This window comes from Coenobita brevimanus, chromosome 64 (assembly GCF_032717465.1).
Source record: "Coenobita brevimanus isolate Jiangsu-jjx chromosome 64, ASM3271746v2, whole genome shotgun sequence".
Classification (NCBI taxonomy): domain Eukaryota; kingdom Metazoa; phylum Arthropoda; class Malacostraca; order Decapoda; family Coenobitidae; genus Coenobita; species Coenobita brevimanus.
Window position 1 is genome coordinate 21,866,282 of NC_137017.1, and position 21,711 is coordinate 21,887,992.

Consider the following 21,711-nt stretch of genomic DNA (forward strand, 5'->3'; position numbering starts at 1 on the left):
GTTACAAAAACAGCCGAAACTACAAAAAAAAAGGGCAACTACCATGACCTAAAGAAGTACTGTACTTCTTACAAACAGACTGGGAAAAGGAGCCTAGAGGACAAGATTTAAACGATATATATAGAAAAATTCTGTGAACTTTATGAACTAGGAGTCCAAAATTACATCCCATAGCACAAAGAAGCAGAAAAGAATATAAAGAAATCATTTAATAATGAATGTAAAAAATCATGAGAAAAAAAGAGACTTGTGGAACAGATACATAAGAATAGTGAGAGGGCATATAACAACTATAGACAGGCAAGAAACGATTATACAAGGGCAAAGAGAGAAACAAAAAGAAAGTTTGAGGAAGACATAATAAATTAATGATCAATCTATCCATCTATTGCCAGACGCCATAATCCCGTAAGGGGTGGCCATTTGACTTTGAGTTATTTGTTTTACAGGGAGGGGCACTAACCCTCCACCAACCCACTTGTTGACACGTAGGGACCACGTATGGTTTGGTTATATGGTTACCACCCAGCGTTGCAAATGGTTTCTTGGCTTATATGAAACCATTTGGCTTGTCACTCAGTGTAAAGCCACCTATAAAAGAAAGAAAAACAATACAAAGTGACAGGAAAGATAGGAGAAACAGGAAGAGAGGAGGGCAGGCACAGAAAAAGAATGATAAAGGCTAAGGAAGAAGTAGGCAGCACTACATCAAGTGAGTGGAAGATGGTCGCCACCACCTACCACTCAGTAATGATCAACCGAAGCTATTTTACAGCTACATCTGATGCAAAACCAAGGTTAAAGATAAAATACAATCCATTACGGACAAGGGTATACAGAAAGATATTTGTGAAGCACTAAGTAAAAATTTTTAATCAGTTTTTACAGAAGAAACTAATTTTGTGAGAGATGATATGGAACATGCATGCCCACACATATAACCAGATACACAAATATAAGAAAAAGAAGTATAGGAGGAGTTAAGTAAATTAAACAAAGGATAAACAAATGGTCCTCACAAAATTTCATACTGGGTGCTACATGAATGTGCAAAAGAGTTAAGTAGACCAATTTATTTAATATTCGAGGAATTCTTAGGTCAAGGTAAACTACATGATATTTGTAAGAAAGCAAACATTGTTCCCCTATTCAAGAAAGGGAATAGACAAAATCCACCCAATTACTGACCAGTATCACTAACCAGTGTCGTAAGATACTAGAAAAAAGCTGATAAGAAAAGTTTGGGTAAACCATCTAGAAGAACACAATATGATAACAGAAAGGCAGTTTGGTTTTAGAAAGGGAAAATCACGTGTTACTAATCTATTAAGCTACTATGATAGAGCTGCAGAATCATTACAGAAAAGAGAAGGTTGGGTGGACAGTATCTGCCTAGATTTCAAGAAAGCATTTGACACAGTACCACACCGCTTTTATGGAAACTGTACCATCAAGGAGGAGTCCAAGGTAACCTGTACTGTTGGATGCATGATTTTCTCAGAAAAAAGGAAATGAGAACAGTACTAGGGGATAATTACTCATCACGGAGGGAAGTGACTAAGGGAGTTCCACAAGGATCAGTGCTGGCTCCAATTATGTTTTTAGTGAATATAAATGGCATAGTAACACTGGAAATGAAAGCTATCTAAATATGTTTGCTGATGATGCAAAAATACAAAGGAGAATTACTAATACAAACTCGTAGAGAGCTACGAGATGAATTAAACTTCATGAATGGAGCGATAAATGGCAAAAGGAATTCAATGTGGAGAAGTGTCATGTAATTAAGTATGGTAAAAGTGGGAAAAGAGCAGATTGGGATTATAAGTTAGGAAGTAAAACCCTACACATATCAGAAAGAGAGAAGGACCTAGGAGTGATTATCAATAACAGACTATCTCCAGCTGACCTTATCAGCGAGAAGGTAAGTAAAATGTATACACTGCCAGCTAATATGAGGGTGCCATTTACATATATAAATGAAGACATGCTGAGAAAGATAGTATCATTCATCAGACCAATTTTGGAGTATGTATCAGTAGTACGACTGAGGCTAAAAGGGAGGAGATTGGGAGAATGTTTGTGAGAAGAAAGTTGGATGTGTTAGCTCTGAGTGAAACGAAGATGTTTGGAAGTGTGAATGGAAGATTGTCAGGTGTTGATAGAGGAAGGGCAAGAGAAGGTAAGGCCTTGTTAGTGAGTCCGGAAGTACAGAAATGTGTGATTGAATGGAAGGAGGTGTCATCGAGACTGATGTGGGTGAAAGCGAAATTTGAACGTGAGTTGTGGGTGTTTGTGAGTGCATATGGGCCTGGTAGTGAAAGGGATGAAGAAGAGAGGGAGTCTTTCTGGAATGATGTTGATGAGTGTCTGCAGAGTTTTGGAGCGAATGTGAATGTGGTAATGATGGGAGATCTGAATGCTAGAGTGGGAAATGTAGCAGTTGAAGGCGTAGTTGGTATGCATGGTGTGCCTGGAAGAAATGAAAATGGGGAACGAATGATAGCGATGTGTGTTGAGCGAGAGATGGTGATTGGGAATACGCTGTTTGAGAAGAAAGATTTTTATAAGAATACATGGGTGAGACAGGAGGGTGGAAGGGTTGTTGACAGAGCTTTGATGGACTATGTGGTTGTGTCTAGGAATGTAATAGGAAGATTGTTGGACGTGAGAGTTCTGAGAGGGGAGGGTGGAGGTATGTCTGACCACTACTTGGTGGAGGGAAAGTTAAGAGTAGGTAAGAAATGGGTGAGAGCAAGGAGGGTTAGGTGTGGCAGGGAGGTTTTGAAAGTGAGTGAGTTGGATCAAAGAGAGAAAAAGATAGAGTATCAGGAGAAATTGAAAGATGAGTGGAACGCAGTGAAAGATCGGGAAAATGGCAGTGTGGAGGAGGAATGGCAGTTGTTTAAGAGTGCTGTGGTGGGGCATGCAGAAGAGGTGTGTGGTGTGAGATGTGTGGGTGGTGGTGTAAGAAAAGGAAGTGAATGGTGGTGCGAGGAAGTAAGTATGGATGTGGCTGAGAAGAGACGTGCATATGAAATGTGGCTGCAGAGAAAGGATGAGATGTCATATGAAAGGTATAAGGAAAAGAGGAATAGAGCGAGAAGGGCTGTGCGTGATGCTAAAGTGGCAGCAGATGAGAGGTGGGGTAGGCGGCTGACAGAGAATTTTCAACAGAATAAGAAAATGTTTTGGAAGGAGGTGAAAAGGGTGCGAAAGGGATAGTCTGGGAAGGAAGAACGAGTAAAAGCAGAGGATGGAAGGATGTAAATTGAGATGGATGCAGTAAGGAAGAGATGGGCAGAGTATTTTGAAAGACTGTTAAATGTAGAGGAGGAAAGGGTGGCTGAGATTGTGGCGAATGGAAGGGTGCAAGGAATAAATGTGTTGGGAGGGTTGAATGATTCTTTGATCATGAAGGAGGAAGTGGAGAAGACAGTAAAGGAGATGAAAACGGAAAGCTGCAGGTATGGATGGGTATGCTGTGGAATGCCTGAAGGGTGGTGGAGTGACTATTGTTGACTGGTTAGTAAGATTGTTGAATGTGTGCTTTGAGAAAGGTATGGTGCCAATTGACTGGGCAAGTGCTTGTGTGGTCCCGTTGTAAAAAGGCAAGGGTGATAAGTATGAATGTACTAGCTTTAGGGGCATAAGTCTATTGAGTGTTGTAGGTAAGGTGTATGGTAGAGTGTTAATTATGAGAGTTAGAGAGGGTACAGAGGGAGTGATTGGTGATGAGCAGTGTGGCTTTAGGAGAGGGAGGGGATGCGTTGATCAGGTGTTTGCTGTGAGACAAGTGTGTGAAAAGTATTTAGCGAAAGGCAAGGATGTGTTTTGGGCATTTATGGATTTAGAGAAAGCGTATGATAGAATTGATAGGGAGGCTTTGTGGACTGTTTTAAGATTGTATGGACTTGATGGTAGGTTACTAAAAGGGGTGAAAAGTTTTTATGTAAATAGTAGAGCGTGTGTAAGAGTGGGAAATGCTGTGAGTGATTGGTTTTCCGTGAGAGTGGGGCTGCGACAGGGATGTGTGATGTCGCCTTGGTTGTTTAATATTTACATGGATGGTGTTGTAAGGGAGATGAATGCAAGAGTTTTAGGTGCAGGTTTGAGTCTAGTGAATGTTGATGGTGGAGAGTGGAATCTGAAGCAGCTGCTGTTTGCAGATGATACTGCACTGGTGACTGATTCAGAGGAGAAATTGAGACAGTTAGTAGAGGAGTTTGGAAGGGTGTGTGAAAGGAGGAAATTGAAAGTAAATGAGAATAAGAGTAAAGTGATGAAGTGTACGAGGTTGATAGATGGTAGGGGGATGAATATAGTTTTGAATGGTGAGTTGCTTGAGGAGGTAGATTGTTTTAAACATTTAGGGTCACATGTTGCTGTGGATGGAAGAATAGATGCAGAAGTGAAGTTTAGAATAAATGAAGTAGGAAAGGAGCTGGGAGGAATGAAAAAAGTGTTTAAATATCGTTCGCTTAGAATGGATGTAAAGAGAAGGCTGTATGAGGGTGTTGTGGTACCGACTGCATTATATGGGGCTGAAACATGGAATATGTTTGTAGCAGAGAGGAAAAGTTTGAATGTAATGGAGATGAGGTGTCTGAGGAGTATGTGTGGAGTGACGCGTATGGATCGGGTGCGAAATGATGAAGTGCGAAGGAGAACTGGAGTTGTTCGGGAGATGGCTGGTAGAGTTGAGCAGAGGGTGTTGCGATGGTTTGGGCATATGGAGAGAATGGATAATGAGCGACTGGTGAAAAAGATAACTAGATCTGATGTGAGAGGTGTAAGGCTGAGAGGAAGACCACGAATAGGATGGATGGACAGTGCGAAGAGAGCGCTGGATGCGAGAGGGATGTCTGTTGAGCAAGGAAGAGTGGCTGTGCGTGACAGAAATAAATGGAGAGAAATTGTGAATGAATAAGTGATGACGCAGCCCTGAGGGGATATTCTCCCGCATTTGGTTTGATCAGCTAGTCAGGTCAGGTGCGGGTAAGGGGATGGGTCTGTATGATGTGGCAGGGGTAAACTAGTTCTGCTGTTGGGCCCTGCTGCGGATGTCACTGATTGCATTGCGCAGTTGACCCTTGTGCGGTGTGGTGCGGTGAGGATCTGTCCGTTCTCCCCTTTGGGGCTAAGATGCGAATGAATGTGTTTGAATGGATGAGTAAATGGGGAGTGTGTCGTCCTGTCTCGGCTACCTCCCTTTCCTTGGAGGAAGCAGCCTAGGTATATAGATAGATAGATAGATAGTATCAGTAGTCTGGAATCCTCAAGAAACATACAGATAAGACTGAAAAAGTTCAAAGGGTTGCTACAAGATGGGTACCAAGCTTAAGGAATCCAAGGTACGAAGAAAGACTAGAAAAACTGAAGCTGCCAACATTACAGGAGAGAAGGAAAAGAGGAGACATGATTATGCTATATAAATGTGTCTCAGGGAAAGAGAAAATAGACATAAATGAGTACATAACCTATGGGGAAGCATCAGCAAGAGGACACTGCCCCAAATAGGGCAACTGATCAGTGGAATGCACTACCAAATGAAACAGCATGTGCCAAAACAAGTCATAAGTTTAAGGATAGGTATGATAAAAGTGATTTAGTACATGGGACAGTACGAGCCACACTCATTCCCGTTAAGATACAATTAGGTAAGCACACACACACACATAACTAAGGAAGTGATACTGACAGAGAGAAGGAGAAAAGAATGTTTAAAAAACATCAAAAATAACTTGAAGATGGCGTATACTAATGTTGATGGCTTAATATCGGCAAGGCTAGAAATCAACGATTTTCTGAGGGTACATGAACCTGATGTTATGTGCTTTATTGAGACCAAGTTAAGAGAAGATATTGATGTTCATATGGGAGATGGTAAATACAAACTGTGGAGAAGAGAGAGAAATGAAAAAACAGGAGGAGGAGTGATGACAGCAGTGAAGAACAACATAAATGTAAATACTGTGGAAATGAGAAAAGGCAGGGCAGAAGTGATAAATATAAAATTAGAAACTGGAATAGCAAGTGAGATAAGGCAGTAGTGTATGTTCCCCCTGAGACAAAAGCATGGAGTGATGATGAATACCAGTAAATGTTGTCAGACATGGCTAGTTATTTACAGAAAATGATTGAGAAAAGGAACAATATAATTTTAACGGGTGACTTCAATTGTAATGAGGTGAACTGGGAGGAATGGGACTCAGGAGGCAGTGAAGATTCATGGGGCACTATATTATTAAATATAACAATGAACAATGTGATGATGCAATGGGTCAAAGATGAGACACATCCGAGGGGAGGACTCACCAGCAAGACTAGATTTACTGTTTACCAAAGAACCCGATGTAATAGAATCTTTGAAATATCTGTGTCCTATTGGAGAAAGTGATCATGTGGTCATTGAGTTCCAGGTGATAACAGGGAACATGGAGCCAAGAGACAGGCTTTATAGGCAGGGAAGATACAACTTTGGGAAAGTAAACTTTACAGGACTGAGAAAATTTTTCGAAAATGCAAATTGGAGAAAATTCAGAAAAACAAGAGAGATAGAGGAAATGGGATATTTTTTTTGGCCTCTATAATTAGGGAGTGGTAAAATTTGTGCCAAGAGTAAGGGGGAAAGAAAACAGGAAAAAGGAGTGATTTAATAGAAGGAGTATGCTAGCAAAAAAAGAGAGAGACATGGCGTGGAACAATTGCAGAAAGAGAGATAACAACAGAACAAAGGAAGAATATAAAAGAACTAGAAATGAATACACAAGAATACGTAGAGAGGAAGAAAGGAGTTTTGAAAAAAGGTATAATAGACAAATGTAAGGATGAACCCAAACTGTTTTACAGATTTGTCAATGGCAAACTGAAACAAAAGGAAGGAATCACCAAACTCAAAGTAGAAGGAGAGGTTTATAAAGATGCAGCAATGCAAGCAGAAATAATGAACAAATGTTTCCAATCAGTTTTCACTAATGAAAAGGAGTTTGTGAAAGGGGAGGGAGTGACTAAAAATGTAGTGATAAAAGATATAAAAGTGGAAGTACAGGAAGTGTATAAATTACTGGAAACACAAAATGTAAGGAAAGCCCCCGGACCAGATGGAATCTCTAATTGGGTACTGAAGGAATGCAGAGAATAACTGGCAGATAAGATTCACAGTTTAACTGTGCGTTCTCTGGAAGAGGGGAACGTTCCTCAAGAATGGAAGACGGCAAATGTGGTACCAATTTATAAGGGAAGAAACAGGGAAGAACCCCTGAATTATAGACCAGTGTCCCTAACCAGCATGGCCGCCAAATTGTGCAAAAGAATTCTGAAAGATAGATGGATAAAATATCTGGAAGAGATGAATATTTTGGCTGACAGTCAGTCTGGATTTAGAAGTGGAAGGTCATGTGTTTCCAACTTGTTGAGTTTTTACTCATGAGCGATGGACGTGCTACAGGAGTGAGATGGTTGGGTGGATTGTGTGTATTTAGATTTGGAGAAGGCTTTCGACAAGGTACCCCATAAGAGACTAATGTGGAAACTAGAGCATATAGGAGGACTGAAGGGGAACCTCCGGCAATAGATGAGAGACTTTTTAAGAGACAGACAAATGAGGACAGTAATAAATGATAAGATGTCTGGATGGAGGGAAGTAACAAGTGGAGTCCCACAGGGCTCGGTGTTGGCGTCACTAATGTTCCTGATTCACGTAAATGATATGACGGATGGAGTGAACAGTTATGCAAGTCAGTTTGCTGATGATGCAAAGATCTTGAGGAAGGTAGAGGTTGAGGAGGATTGTAAAATGCTGCAAGAGGATCTGGATAGGATACACAACTGGAGAAGGATGTGGGAAATGAAATTCAATGCAAAAAAATGTTAAAATATTGGAAATGGGTAAAAGCACCAGGAGGCCATAATTGAATTATTTGATGGGTAATGAACCAATCACAAAGCGAGAGAAGAGAAAGATTTGGGAGTGCTGGTCCAGGACAGTTTGTCACCTGAAAAACACATTAACAAGACAGAAAGACGTATGAACTCCTGACTAATATAAGAGTAGCTTTTCATTATATGGATGAGGAGATGATGAAAAAATTGATAGTGACCATGATTTGCTCCAGGTTAGAATATGCAGCAGTAGTGTGGTCCCCACACAAAAAGAAAAATATAAACAAGACTGAGAGAATACAAAGAACAGAAACCAAAATGGTCCTCAGTCTGGCATATCTGTTGTACAGAGAGAGGCTGGAAAAGCTGGATTTGCCTTCCTTAGAAGAAAGGAGAAAGAGAGGCGACATGATTGCAGTGTTCAGGACCATGGTGGGAGTAGATAAAATTGACAAAGAAGATCTGTTTTTATGGGATAAGAGAGTAACAAGAGGACATGGAATGAAACTGAAGCCAAGCTGCTTGAAGGATATCAAGAAATATAGTTTCCCTTATAGATGTATAGACCTGTGGAATAGCCTGGACAAAGAGATCATCCAGTCTAAAAACTTTTGCGAGTTTAAAGCTAAATTTGACTTACTGAGAAACAGAGACGGGACCCCAAAGGCGTAGCTCATTTCCTGTATATCACAATTAGGTAAATACACACACAGGGGCTTCTGGTACTGGGTTCTGAGGAGAGGGGGTGGAGAGTCAGTAATCTCCACTAACTAAGAATACCAGTTACTCTTCGAGTAGGGCTTCATCTTTGAAACCCTCAAAGCCATCAGAAAGCACTGACACTGCAAATGCACTACCATATGAAATAGTATGTGCCAAAACAATTCATAAGTTTAAGGACAGGTATGATAAAAGTGATTTAATACATGGGACAGTACGAGCTTTACTCATTCCTGTTAAGATACAAATAGGTAAGAACAATTAGGTAAGTGCGCACACACACACACACACACACACACACACACAAACACACACACACACACACACACACACACACACACAGAGGCTTGTGGTACTGGGTTCTGAGAAGAGAGGGTGAAGAGTTAGTAGTCTCCACTAACTGGGATTACCAGTAACTCTTCGAGTAGGGCTTCATCTTTGAAACCCCCAAAGCCATCAGAAAGCACCGACACTGCATCATCATTGTCGGCATAACCAGAGTAAAGCATGATAATGATGCTTTTGAGCTGAAAAATGCACTATACCAGCAGGAGTGCTGATTTTCATCTTACATTGACAATGAAAACTGCTATAACCAAGGGATCACTATACAGCGTAACTACATAATTTACATAATTCTTACATGATCACTGTGGCACTAAAATGTTTGACAGCTAAATAACTTTCACAAGTTGGCCACTGATTTTGGTAAGGTAAATACAAGTAAACTCTGTAGCATTAACTACACTAGCTATCAGAAAACGTGCACGGGTAAATATCATACTGTATATTTATATATTCAATACATCAACACAATGTTTCCCAGACTCACCACTGAATATTTTCTTAACAGTAAGAGGGCGATCACCCAGTGGGGAATCTTTGCCTCCCTCCAATGAGAAGCCAAGTCCAGCTCCATCCTTGACCAGGGTAATGGTAAGGGGTGGGCCCCGTGGCACTGACAGCTCATCAGCATCTAATGGAGGAAGATAAGTCAATGCATACTGAAACTTTAGGTCATTTGCAGTAATGTAAAGTATTGACAGTTACTGAACAAGATAAATCTACAGGGAATGAATGCCTTCATAACAACACAGAAAAAACTGGTAAAGCACCATCACTTCACAAAATGGAATTCAATGAGGTATGGAAAGTGTTTAAGCGAATATTTAATTTTTATATATATGATTATATATGAGTGTGTTGTCTCAGATGACTGGCTGAGGAGTGTGGCTGTAAATGTGGACAAGGGGAAGGACAATGCTCTGCAGAGGAAATTATAGAGGCATAAAACTTCTGGACCAGATAATGAAGGTTATGGAGAGAGTTCTAGTAGGTATGATTAGTGAATGAGTGAATACTGATAAGATGAAGTTTGGGTTTTATGCCAGGCTAAGGGACCACTGATGCCATATTCATTATTAGACAGCTTCAGGAAAAATATATACATGAGAAACAGGATCTGGAACTTTGTTTTCATTGATCTGAAGATGGCCTTTGAGAGAGTTTGTACAGAGGTGGTGAAGTAGGCAATGAGAAAGATTGGGATCAAGGAGTGGCTGGTTAGAATGGTTATGGCAACCATGTCTGTGGGTGCTTGCACCCACGTGAGAGTGAATATAGATTTAAGTGATGAGTTTTCTGTGAATGCTGGAGTTCACCAGGAGTCAGCTTTGAGCCCCTTGTTGTTTATCATGGTGCCTGAAGCCCTCTCACATGACTTCAGAAATGGACTCCCATGGGAGATGTATGCTGATGATTTGGTGTTGATCCCAGAGAATGAAAGGGAGGAAAATGAAAGATTTATGAAGTGGAGAGATGGTATGGGGCACAAGGGCTTGAGGGTAAATGCAGATAAAACAAAGGTGATGGTATTTTGGATTGGTGGTGATACTGTCAAAGAAGGGGGAGAGTGGCCATGTGTGGTCTGACACAAGGGTGTGGTAAGTAATTCCATCTTGAGCAATGTTTATGATAAGTGCGTGCATAAGACATGTAGTGATATTAGAGGTAGACTGTGAGATAATGCTGATTTTATGTATGCAGTTTGTCAGGGAAAGCATGTGGCAAGTGACGGACATGAAAGGACTGATCTTGCTGGTGAGTCTCTCAAGTGTGTGGAAGAGTTTTGTTACTTGGGAGACATGTTATGTGCAGAAAGTGGGGCTGCACCTAGCTCTGTGGCTACAGTGAGGAGTGGCTGGAAGAAATTCAGAGAGCTATTGCCTTTTCTGACACCGAGAGGGCTCCCCCTCCGTCCAAAGGGATCTTTGCATGTGGCACGTGTTTGGAGTGTAATGCTGTATGACAGTGAGACCTGGGCAGTAAAGGAAGAGGATATTCACAGGCTCAAATGAACAGAAATGACAATGATTAGGTGGATGTGCAGTAAGTCCTTGAGTGTGAGGCCTGGGGGACTAGGTTTATGATGGAAAAGTTGGGAGGTAGGATGGGGCTGGAGTGTGCTGGTGTTGTGACGAGGAGAGGTAGACTGAGATAGTTTGGGTACGTGGAGAGGATGGGGGATAATAATAGGATGCAAAAAATGAGAAGTGTGAATGTTGGGGGTAGGGTTGTGAGAAGTACACCGATAAAGGCCTGGGACAAGGTCACTGAGTGTGACCTCAGGGATAAGGGACAGAATAGGGAAGCTGCCAGAACTGAGCAGCATGGACAGCTGCCATTAGGTGACCAAGACTGACACATGCAAGCATGTTGGAGCCTTTAAAAATGAAACGATTGCTTTACTTGGTTATTGAGGGGTTGTGTCATTGCAGTAGTTTGGCAGACCAGTTAAGTATGATCAAGGAGGTTTGACTGCATTGGAACAGACAGGAGTTTATGCTTGATACTACTTGCATCTTTGTTAGAAGCCATTGTTAGGGCTAGATATAATTAAAGTGAGATAAGAATCAGAGCAAATATCGTACAGGGATCACCACCACCAAAACATTAATGTAAGCAATTAAAATGATCATCTGCTACACTCAACACTATCTGTGGTTGAAAACTCGTCTGGCGGGTGTGGGAATTACAAGTGCCCACTCATAATTCTGTCTGGATTAAAAGAGGTACTGGACCATCCGGTGCAGGAAAATTGGTGTTTCTCTCTCTCTCTCTATACAGTATATATATATATATATATATATATATATATATATATAGATACACACACATTATTGCCAGATACCTTAATCCCATAAGGGGTGGCCAAAAACAAATTGCCTCCATGTTACCCTATCCCTTGATATTTTGTTGCCCTGATCCCAGTTGACACCCCCCTCTCTCATATACCTCTCCACTCCATCCCTCCATCTCATCCTTGGCATCTCCCCCCCTCCCCCCCCCTCCACCTCACTCACATACACTCTCCTTGTCAGTCTCTTGCTCTCCATCCTCTCCACATGTTTCTCCTACCGCTTCCTATCACATCCACATCCACACCACAACGCTCCTTCACTTCCTCATTTGTCTGTCTGTCTCTTCATGTGACTCCACATGCTCCTCTCAAATAACTCATTTCCACTGCTCTCACTCTTGACTTCTGTCCCTCCAACAAGGTCCAGGCTTCACTTCCACACATTAGAGTTGCTATCACAATACTGCCATGTAGTAGCTTTTTCACTTCCATGCTCACTTCCCTGTTTCTTATCACTGCTTTCAAGGAACCAGCAACCTTCCTTCCCTGTTGCACCATTTCAAGCACTTCACCCTCTAAACTTCCATCCTTACTCATCACACAACCCAAGTACTGTACTTAAACACACTCACATTTTCCATTTTCTCCTCATCCAGCCTCACTGTACAATCACTGACTTCATTTCTCTTGAGGACCATAACTTTACTCTTCCATGCATTCACTTTTAGATTCTGTTTCTTACACACTCCCCCAAACTCATTCACCAGGCCTTGCAGCTCTCGTTTGTCTTCACTTAACCATACAGAATCATCTGCAAACAACAGTACAGGTAGTTTCCAAACACTGCCCTCTCTCACTAGAGCCGCTCCAACATCCACTACCCTACCTTGTATCTCTTTTATAACCCCATCCATATACAGATTGAACAACCATGGAGACATGACACATCCTTGTTCCAATCCAACCTTCAAATGGAAAAATTCACTCAGTTCACTATCTACATGCACTGCAGCCTTGGCACCCTCATACATACTCTTCACGGCCTTCAACAACTTCCCATCTACTCCATATATTCTTAATACTTTCCACAATCTTTCTCTATCCACCCTGTCATATGCTTTCTCCTAATCCATGAAGGCCACATACAACTTCTTTCTCTTCTCTAGAAACTTTTCCACTAAAGATCTAAGAATGAATATCTGATCTACACAACCTCTTCCCTTCCTAAAACCTCCCTGTTCTTCTCCAACTAATTCCTCTCTTATTTCCCTAACTCTGTCAATAAGTATCCTACCATATACTTTTCCTATTACACTTAAAAGACAAATGCTCCTATGATTACCACTCACTTCTTTTTTCCCTTTTCTTTTGTACAGGGGAATAATTATACCTGACTTCCAATCCTCTGGGACTCTACCTTCCTCCCAGGGCAATCTGCACATCTTCCACATCCATTCTACTACTATCTCTCCCCCATGCTTCAGCATTTCACCACACACTCCATCAATTCCTGGGACCTTCCCCATTTTAACTTTCTTCGTTGCTTCCACAACTTCCATCCTACTGAACTCTTCCTCTCTCCTCACCTCCCTCCTTCTCCCAGCCATTTCCCAGCCACTTATATTTGCATTACTTTCATTCTCTATGTTCAACAATTCCTTAAAATGTTCTCTTCATCTGCTCACTTTTTCTTTATTCTCCACTAGCAATATTCCATTTTTATCTTTCACTCCCCAGCTAACTTCTTTGGCACCCTGTCTAACTTACTTTACCACTTTCTAGAACATTTTCTTACATTCCCTCCACTTTACACTAAAGTTTCTTCCAAATTCCTCATCCACACTTTTCTTTCTCTTTTCACCTCTCTCTTCCTCTCTACATAACTCTCTCTTCTGTCTCTCAACTTGTTCCACGCCTCTGTTTCTCATCCACTTACTATATGCCTTCTTTTGTGCCACAGCCTCTCTCACCTCTTCAGTCCACCAGGCTGTTCCCTGCACCCACTTTCGTCTTCTCTTCACTCCACACATCACCTCACATGCTGCACAGATTTCTTCTGTGATTATCTTGTACACACCTTCCACATCACCCATCTACTCCAGTCTATATTTACCCAATCACTCCTCTTCCCTCTTATATTCTGCCTATTTTCCATCCTCCTGTAACTTTTCAACTCTCCTTGTATGTACTACCTCCTGTCCATCCCTTCTTCTATTTCTCCATTTTATTTGGACTTTAATTCTGACCACCACCAAGTGGTGGTCCAAAAGTCCACTCCCCCAACCTCTATATTATATTCATGCATCCATTACACACCTTTTATTCCTTTCATCCACACACACATAATCAATCACTGCCTTCCACTGATTCAGTTCACCATCCACCCTTCGCATCACTCGCCATGTTTACTTGTGGATCATTTTGTGCCTGAAGAGGGTATTAGATATCACCAACCTCCTCCCGGCACAAATGTCCACAAAAAGCACTGCCATTCTCATCCATCTCTGCATGCACACCCCACTTACCAACTATTCCATCCACCTTCACATTCCCTACTTTTCCATTCACATCTCCAATCAAAAACACTCTCTCATTCCTTTCAAACTTTTTCATGCACACTTCCACATTTGTCCAGAACTCTTCTCTCACTCTGCTTGCACCATCTTGCATTGGCACATACACACACACAATCACCCACATTTGTAATCCAACTTTCAATCTTACCCACACAATCCTCGAGCCAACTAATCCATTCTCTCTTATATTCTCCTTACATCTGTTACTCACAACAATACACACTCCTTCTTTTGCCCTCTCATTCTCACCTACTCCTGCGCATATACCCCATCCACACTCCCATTCTCTCACACTCTCACCTCTCCAGTATCCCTGCTTGTCGTACGAGGCGACTAAAAAGGTTGGTGGTGGGTTTGTGCCCCACCCCGTAAAAAGAACTAACTAAACAAGCGAATAAAGCGCCTCGGACCAGGATGGACCATACGTTGACGACTAAGGAACGGACAAAGGACATTCTGAGGGTGGGAACATGGAATGTGAGAGGAGTGAATGATGAAGTGAAAGAGAGAGAGAGAGATTGTTCAGGTGCTTGAGGATGCAAAAGTGGATATATGTGGACTGACTGAAACGAAATGGAAAGGTGGAAGGGTGAGAGAATGGGAATATGGTTTAGGTATATGTGCGAGAGTTAATGAGAATGAGAGGGCAAGAGAGGGAGTATGTCTGATGATAAGCAAGAAGTGGAAGGAGAATATAAGAGAGTATGGAACAGTGGGTGCAAGGATTGTATAGGTGAGGATGAAAGTAGGTACAGTAAACCCTCATTAAACGATGCCTCTTTGTACGATATTTCACTTATACAATGTCAAAATTTTAGTACCCTATGCCCACTATACAATGGGAACGATTTGCAACAACGATGGATCATCCACGGCTCAGTGAACAACGAATGTGCAAACGCAACAAAAACGTCCTCACACTGTCAGCATTAGACCACACACACTTGTCCACCGGTCCAGCCTCATTAGCTAGCCCTGCCCAGCCAGGCAGTTCTGACATTGATGAGTGAGGGCTGTGAGTCCCTATGACTGTGAGGCCAAGTCAGGACAATTTGCCATCAGGGCGATTCCCCATCATTTATTTATGTATCAGTTTATTTAGCAAGTACACTAGTTTTTTAATTACGTGTTATAAAAGTGATGGTGGTTTATTGTTTATATAGTAAATGTAAAATATGGCATCAAATCATGGGCATTAAATGAAAAATAATAATATATTGAAACGTGAATCAGCTGATTTATGATCGATCCTTCATCTTAGCATATGGCCACATACGAGACATTGGCATTTATATAAATGCCTAATCACCTTAAGTGATCGATCGACATACTTTGGAATTATACAAATAATCTTCATGTTACGTCTATATAAATGTTTCGGGATTTTTTGCCATCAAGTCAATTCGCCATCACAACAATAACGAGACAATTCGCCATCGGGACCTTTCGTCGTCAGGATGATTCCCCGTCGTTTATTTTCATATCAGTTTATTTAGGAAGTACACTAGTTTTTTGGTACTGTACTTGTACCTCTTCAAAGTCGTTTTAAAATATACCCAGGATGTTGTAGTACCAATGGAAATTAATGAAAACAGCTGTGGGTGATGCTAGAACATAATTCAAAGTCAACTACAGCAAGGTAGAAACAAAGTTAAATATTGTCTAAAAGTGCAACTTACAAATGATATCCAAAGCCAATGGTACTGAATGAAAATAGACTTTGATAGATCCCCCTGAGAATTAGTTATTAAAGTATCAGTTAATCAGTAATAAGTATATTTATAGAATGACGGGGAATTGTCCTAACGGGGAACGTCCATATTATGATGACGAATTGTCGACTTCATGGCGAATTGTCTGGGAACCACATAAACAACTGTTGCTTGCTTCAGTAAAGGTAAGATCTACTGTATACTGTAGTTTTCATGCTTTTTCCTCTTTATTCACTATTAATGTGTTACTTTAAATGTTTAAACATAAGGATATTTCATGTATGTGAGTGCTAAGGTGTGTGTATGTGAGAGTTTAGGCACATCTGGGAAAGTATCCCCATTGACTCCATGTTATAATGGGATTGCTTTATGATGGACTGCTTTATGATGGGGTTTTCAGGAACGGAACCCCATCGTATAATGAGGGTTTACTGTACACAAGCGTGGGCGATTGTATGTGTGTATGCTCCGACAGAGGACCGAGTGGCAAGAGTGAAAGATGAGTTTTGGGCGAGAGTAGAAGCATGTATGGACAAATTTGAGAGGAGCGAGAGAGTGCTTTTGATTGGAGACATGAATAGCAAAGTTGGGAATGTACGAGTGGATGGAGTGGTTGGTCAGTGGGGTGTGCCAGCTGAAGTAGATGGGAATGGTAGTGCTTCGGTGGACATCTGTGCTGGTAAGGGGTTGGCAATAGCCAACACCTACTTTCGGCATAAGATGATCCACCGGTATACATGGAGAGTAATGAGGAGGATGGATGGTGAACTTGTTGAACGAAAGGCAATGATAGACTACGTGTGTGTGGATGAACGAATGAGAAGACAAGTGTTGGATGCAAGAGTGTGGAGAGGGTGGGGGAATGGAGTCTCGGACCATCACTTAGTGATGGCCAAGATAAAGCTGCAAAGAAAATGGTTAAGGAGATGAAGGGGAAGACAGGAGGAAACAGCTCCTGTGAGAAGAGTGAAGAATTTGCAAGATAGTGAGAAAATGGCAGAGTATAAGAGTATAGTGGAAGAAAGATTGGGAAGATATAAGCTAGAGTAGATGGAAGGGGTGGAAGACGGAAGGGGTGGAAGACGTATGTAAGATATTCACGGAAGAGATAGGCACAGCGTGTGAGGTGGTTTGTGGGGTGAGGAGGAGATGCAAGGGTGTGCAAGGGACAGCATGGTGGAATGATGAGATGAAACGAGCTGTGGAACAAAAAAAAAAGAAGGCATATATTGAATGGTTAACGAGTACAGGTAGGGGAGAAGATGAGAGAGAGAAGAGAGTGGTATATGTGAGCAGGAGAAGGGAGGTGAAGAGATTGGTGAAGGAGAGTAAGAAGAAAGTGGATGAAGAGTTTGGGAGGAATCTGAGTGTGAAATGGAGGGAGAGTAAGAAACTGTTTTGGAAGGAGGTAAAGAAAGTAAGGCAATGTGATTGGGGAAATAGTAGGGGAGTGAAAGACAGGAATAATAGATTGTTGGTGGAGAAGAGAGAGAAATTGAGGAGATGGAAGGAGCACTTTGAGGATTTGTTGAATGTAGAGGGTGAGAGCAATGCGAGTATAAGTGGTTGGGGAATGGCTGGGAGAAGAAGTGATGAGAGGAGGGAGGAAGAGATCAGTAGGGCGGAAGTAGTGGAAACAATGAAGAAGATCAAGTTGGGAATGGCCCCAGGAACTGATGGGGTGTGTGGTGAAATGCTGAGGTATGGGGGTGAGGTTGTTGTGGAGTGGATATGGAAGTTGTGTAGATTGGCTTGGGAAGAGGGAAGGGTTCCAGAGGACTGGAAATCAAGTATAATTGTTCCTTTATATAAAGGAATAGGGGAGAGAGAAGTATGTGGTAACCATAGGGGCATTTGCCTTCTTAGTGTGACTGGTAAAATATATAGTAGAATACTCATTGACAAGGTTAGGCATATGACAGAGGAGCTAGTTGGAGAAGAACAAGGGGGATTTAGGAAGGGAAAAGGGTGTGTAGATCAGATATCTGTTCTAAGATGTCTAGTGGAGAAGTATCTAGAGAAGGGAAAGAAAGTGTATGCTGCCTCCATGGACTTGGAGAAAGCTTATCACAGAATAGATTGGCAAGGTTTGTGGAAGGTATTAAGAATATATGGAGTGAAGGGGAAAGTGTTGAGTGCTGTGAAGAGTATGTACGAAGGAGCTAGGGCTACAGTGCAAGTGGATGGTGAGCTGAGTGAGTTCTTTGATCTCAATGTGGCACTGAAACAGGGTTGTGTGATGTCTCCATGGCTGTTTAATATATACAAGGATGGGGTTGTAAAGGAGGTGCAAGGTAGGGCAGTGGATGTGGGGATGGCTCTAATGAATGAGGGTGAGATTTGGAAGATTCCAGTGTTGCTGTTTGCTGATGATACAGTATTGTTGAGTGAAGATGAGTGGGAGTTGCAAGGTTTGGTGAATGAGTTTGGGACAGTGTGTAGGAGGAGGAAGCTGAAAGTTAATGTAAACAAAAGTAAAGTTATGGTGTCTGAGAGGAATGAAGTCACAGAATTTACAGTGAGGTTGGATGGTGATGATATGGAGAATGTGAGTGTATTCAAGTACTTGGGTAGTGTGATGAGTAAGGATGGAACTTTGGGGGTTGAAGTGCATGAAAGGGTACAGCAGGGAAGGAAGGTTGTTGGTTCACTGAAAGCAGTGATGAGAAATAGGGAGGTGATTATGGAAGTTAAGAAGTCACTGCATGATAGTATTGTGATCCCTACCCTGACGTATGGAAGCGAGGCGTGGACCTTGCAAGAGGGAAACAAGTCAAGAGTGTGAGCAGTGGAAATGATTTACTTGAGAGGAGCATGTGGAGTGACATGGAAGGACAGGTTGAGGAATGAAGAAGTGAAGGAACGTTGTGGGGTGGATGTGGATGTGGTTGAGAAGATTAGGAGAAATACACTGAGGTGGTTCGGACATGTGGATAGAATGGAGAATGAAAGACTGACTATGGTTACCACATACTGTACTTCTCTCTCCCCCTTTCTTTTGTATAAAGGAACAATTATACCTGATTTCCAGTCCTCTGGAACCCTTCCCTCTTCCCAAGCCAAGCTACACAACTTCCATATCCACTCCACAACAATCTCACCCCCATACCTCAGCATTTCACCACACATTCCATCAATTCCTGGGGCCTTTCCCAACTTGATCTTCTTCATTGTTTCCACTACTTCTGCTCTACTGATCTCTTCCTCCCTCCTCTCATCTCTTCTTCTCCCAGCCATTCCCCAACCACTTATACTCGCACTGCTCTCACTCTCTACATTCAACAAATCCTCAAAGTGCTCCTTCCATCTCCTCAATTTCTCTCTCTTCTCCACCAACAATCTATTATTCCTATCTTTCACTCCCCTACTACATCCCCTTTCACACTGCCTTATTTTCTTTATCTCCTTCCAAAACAATTTCATACTCTCCCTCCATTTCACTCTCAGATTCCTCCCAAACTCTTCATCCACTTTCTTTTTACTCTCCTTCACCAGTCTCTTCACCTCCCTTCTCCTGCTCACATATACCACTCTCTTCTCTCTCTCATCTTCTCCCCTACCTTTAGTCATTAACCATTCACTATATGCCTTCTTCTTTTGTTCCACAGCTCGTTTCATCTCATCATTCCACCATGCTGTCCCTTGCACACCCTTGCATCTCCTCCTCATTCCACAAACCACCTCACACGCTGTGCCTATCTCTTCCGTGAATATCTTACATACGTCTTCCACCCCTTCCGTCTGCTCTAGTTCATACCTTCCCAATCTTTCTTCCACTATGCTCTTATACTCTCCCATTCTCTCACTATCTTACTAATTCTCCACTCTTCTCACAGGAGCTGTTTCCTCCTGTCTTCCCCTTCGTCTCCTCATCCATTTTCTTTGCAGCTTTACCTTGGCCATCACTAAGTGATGGTCCGAAACTCCATTCCCCCACCCTCTCCACACTCTTGCATCCAACACTTGTCTTCTCATTCGCTCATCCACACACACAGTCTATCACTGCCTTTCGTTCAACAAGTTCACCATCCATCCTTCTCATTACTCTCCATGTATACCGGTGGATCATCTTATGCCGAAAGTAGGTGTTGTCTATTGCCAACCCCTTACCAGCACAGATGTCCACCGAAGCACTACCATTCCCATCTACTTCAGCTGGCACACCCCACTGACCAACCACTCCATCCACTCGTACATTCCCAACTTTGCCATTCATGTGCTATAATATTTCCTTCCTTGTAGGTAAGCCATGCCTAATTCACATCAAAATTGCACAAACAGCCACAGTTTGGACATGAAACTGCATGGGAGTCAGGATGATAAGAGCATCACTACATAATACAAGCACATGGAGTGGTGGCAGTGAGCATCAGGAGACACGCAGGTCAGGCTAAACAGACAGTTTGCGGTAAAACAAATGTCTAGTAAACCCTCTCTTGTCTCTCATCCTTGCTTCTCCCCATCTTTAGATAAAAATAAGGGTCACTATGATGATAATGACGATCTAAATACCAAGAAACAAATGCACTGTACTGTACAACAATGAATAATTTTATAGTTTAAAAAACAAACAGATTTAACAAGACAGTCAATAGGTTATGACTACAGGACATCAATAATAAATATTCTGTTCAAGAAAGAAAAGATTTGACAACACACTTGGCAGGTTATCAAAAAACTTGCTTTAAAATATTTTGTAAGTATAATACAGCATAATGAGGTAAATGATTACAATAATGATGAAGCATTTTTTCTGTTGCTGATGTTGTTTAACCTCAGACTGGCTGACCAGACCTGTCAACCAAGGGTAGGCAACTGCTTCTGTGGGTTTGTCCAACAGGTACAATACAGTACATATACTGTTAAGGGAACTGTCATAGGGCTGGACCAGGATCCTTACCCACAAGGTGCAAGGAAGCTTCAGGAGGTTTGATTCCTGGGTAGATGCTGTAGCTGCTTTACTCCATCCATGATACACAGCACTACCATGTATAGGCTCCGTGTCAGTGTCCTCTTTCTTTAGTACTATACATCAGATACAACAGGGTTATTTTTTTATGTGTTGCTTTTGACACACAGAAGACATAAAATACCTGAGATTAGGCTCTTGCTGTCCATGGGTGACTCTAGAATCTTGGGTGGTCGTGGCGAAGTGACATGATTGATGAAAGGTGGGCGGTGGCTGAAGCTACCATCTGAGTCACTCAGACCAGACTCCTGAGGTGTTACACTGCGGCTCCGTGACAACACAAGCACAACCTCTGGTCGTGGTGACTACAATTGCAACAGATTAAGTTAGTAAAAGGTGCATGACAATTTTAAAGTATTGTACAATGCTATAGCATTAAATGTAAGGAGGACATTAAAACACACTACCGGCAAAAATCCACTTAAACAGCCCCTCACAGATCTACAAGTTAGTAATTCAGTTATCCCTCAATTATCCAAACGATCCATTACCCAGACTCTGTGATCTAGCTCTATAAACCATTATATGTGCAATTTCCATTTTATCCAGACAAGATGCTTGCATCTAGGTGGAAATAATGGTCGCATGAGCATTTTCGCCTGCCCGACCTGGAATAGCCCGGTGGTGCCGTACTGTCTGGCTCGGTAGTTTACCCGTGTCCACTAGAGACCCCCTGGGCGGTTCCCAGTTAAAACCCGGTGACTGTGGTGA

The 21,711-nt window shown here is 42.0% G+C and overlaps 1 protein-coding gene across 1 annotated transcript in view; it reads right to left on the reverse strand.

The window, feature by feature from the left end:
• The window catches only part of bbg (PDZ domain-containing protein big bang), a 172,567-nt gene that overhangs the window by 6,582 nt on the left and 144,274 nt on the right, over positions 1-21,711 (reverse strand). The window contains exons 5-6 of the mRNA XM_080276087.1: positions 21,125-21,305; positions 9,437-9,580 (exon numbers count right to left, since the gene is read on the reverse strand). Of these exons, the coding sequence (XP_080132213.1) occupies positions 9,437-9,580; positions 21,125-21,305 (325 nt within the window). The remainder of the gene's footprint in view (positions 1-9,436; positions 9,581-21,124; positions 21,306-21,711) is intronic.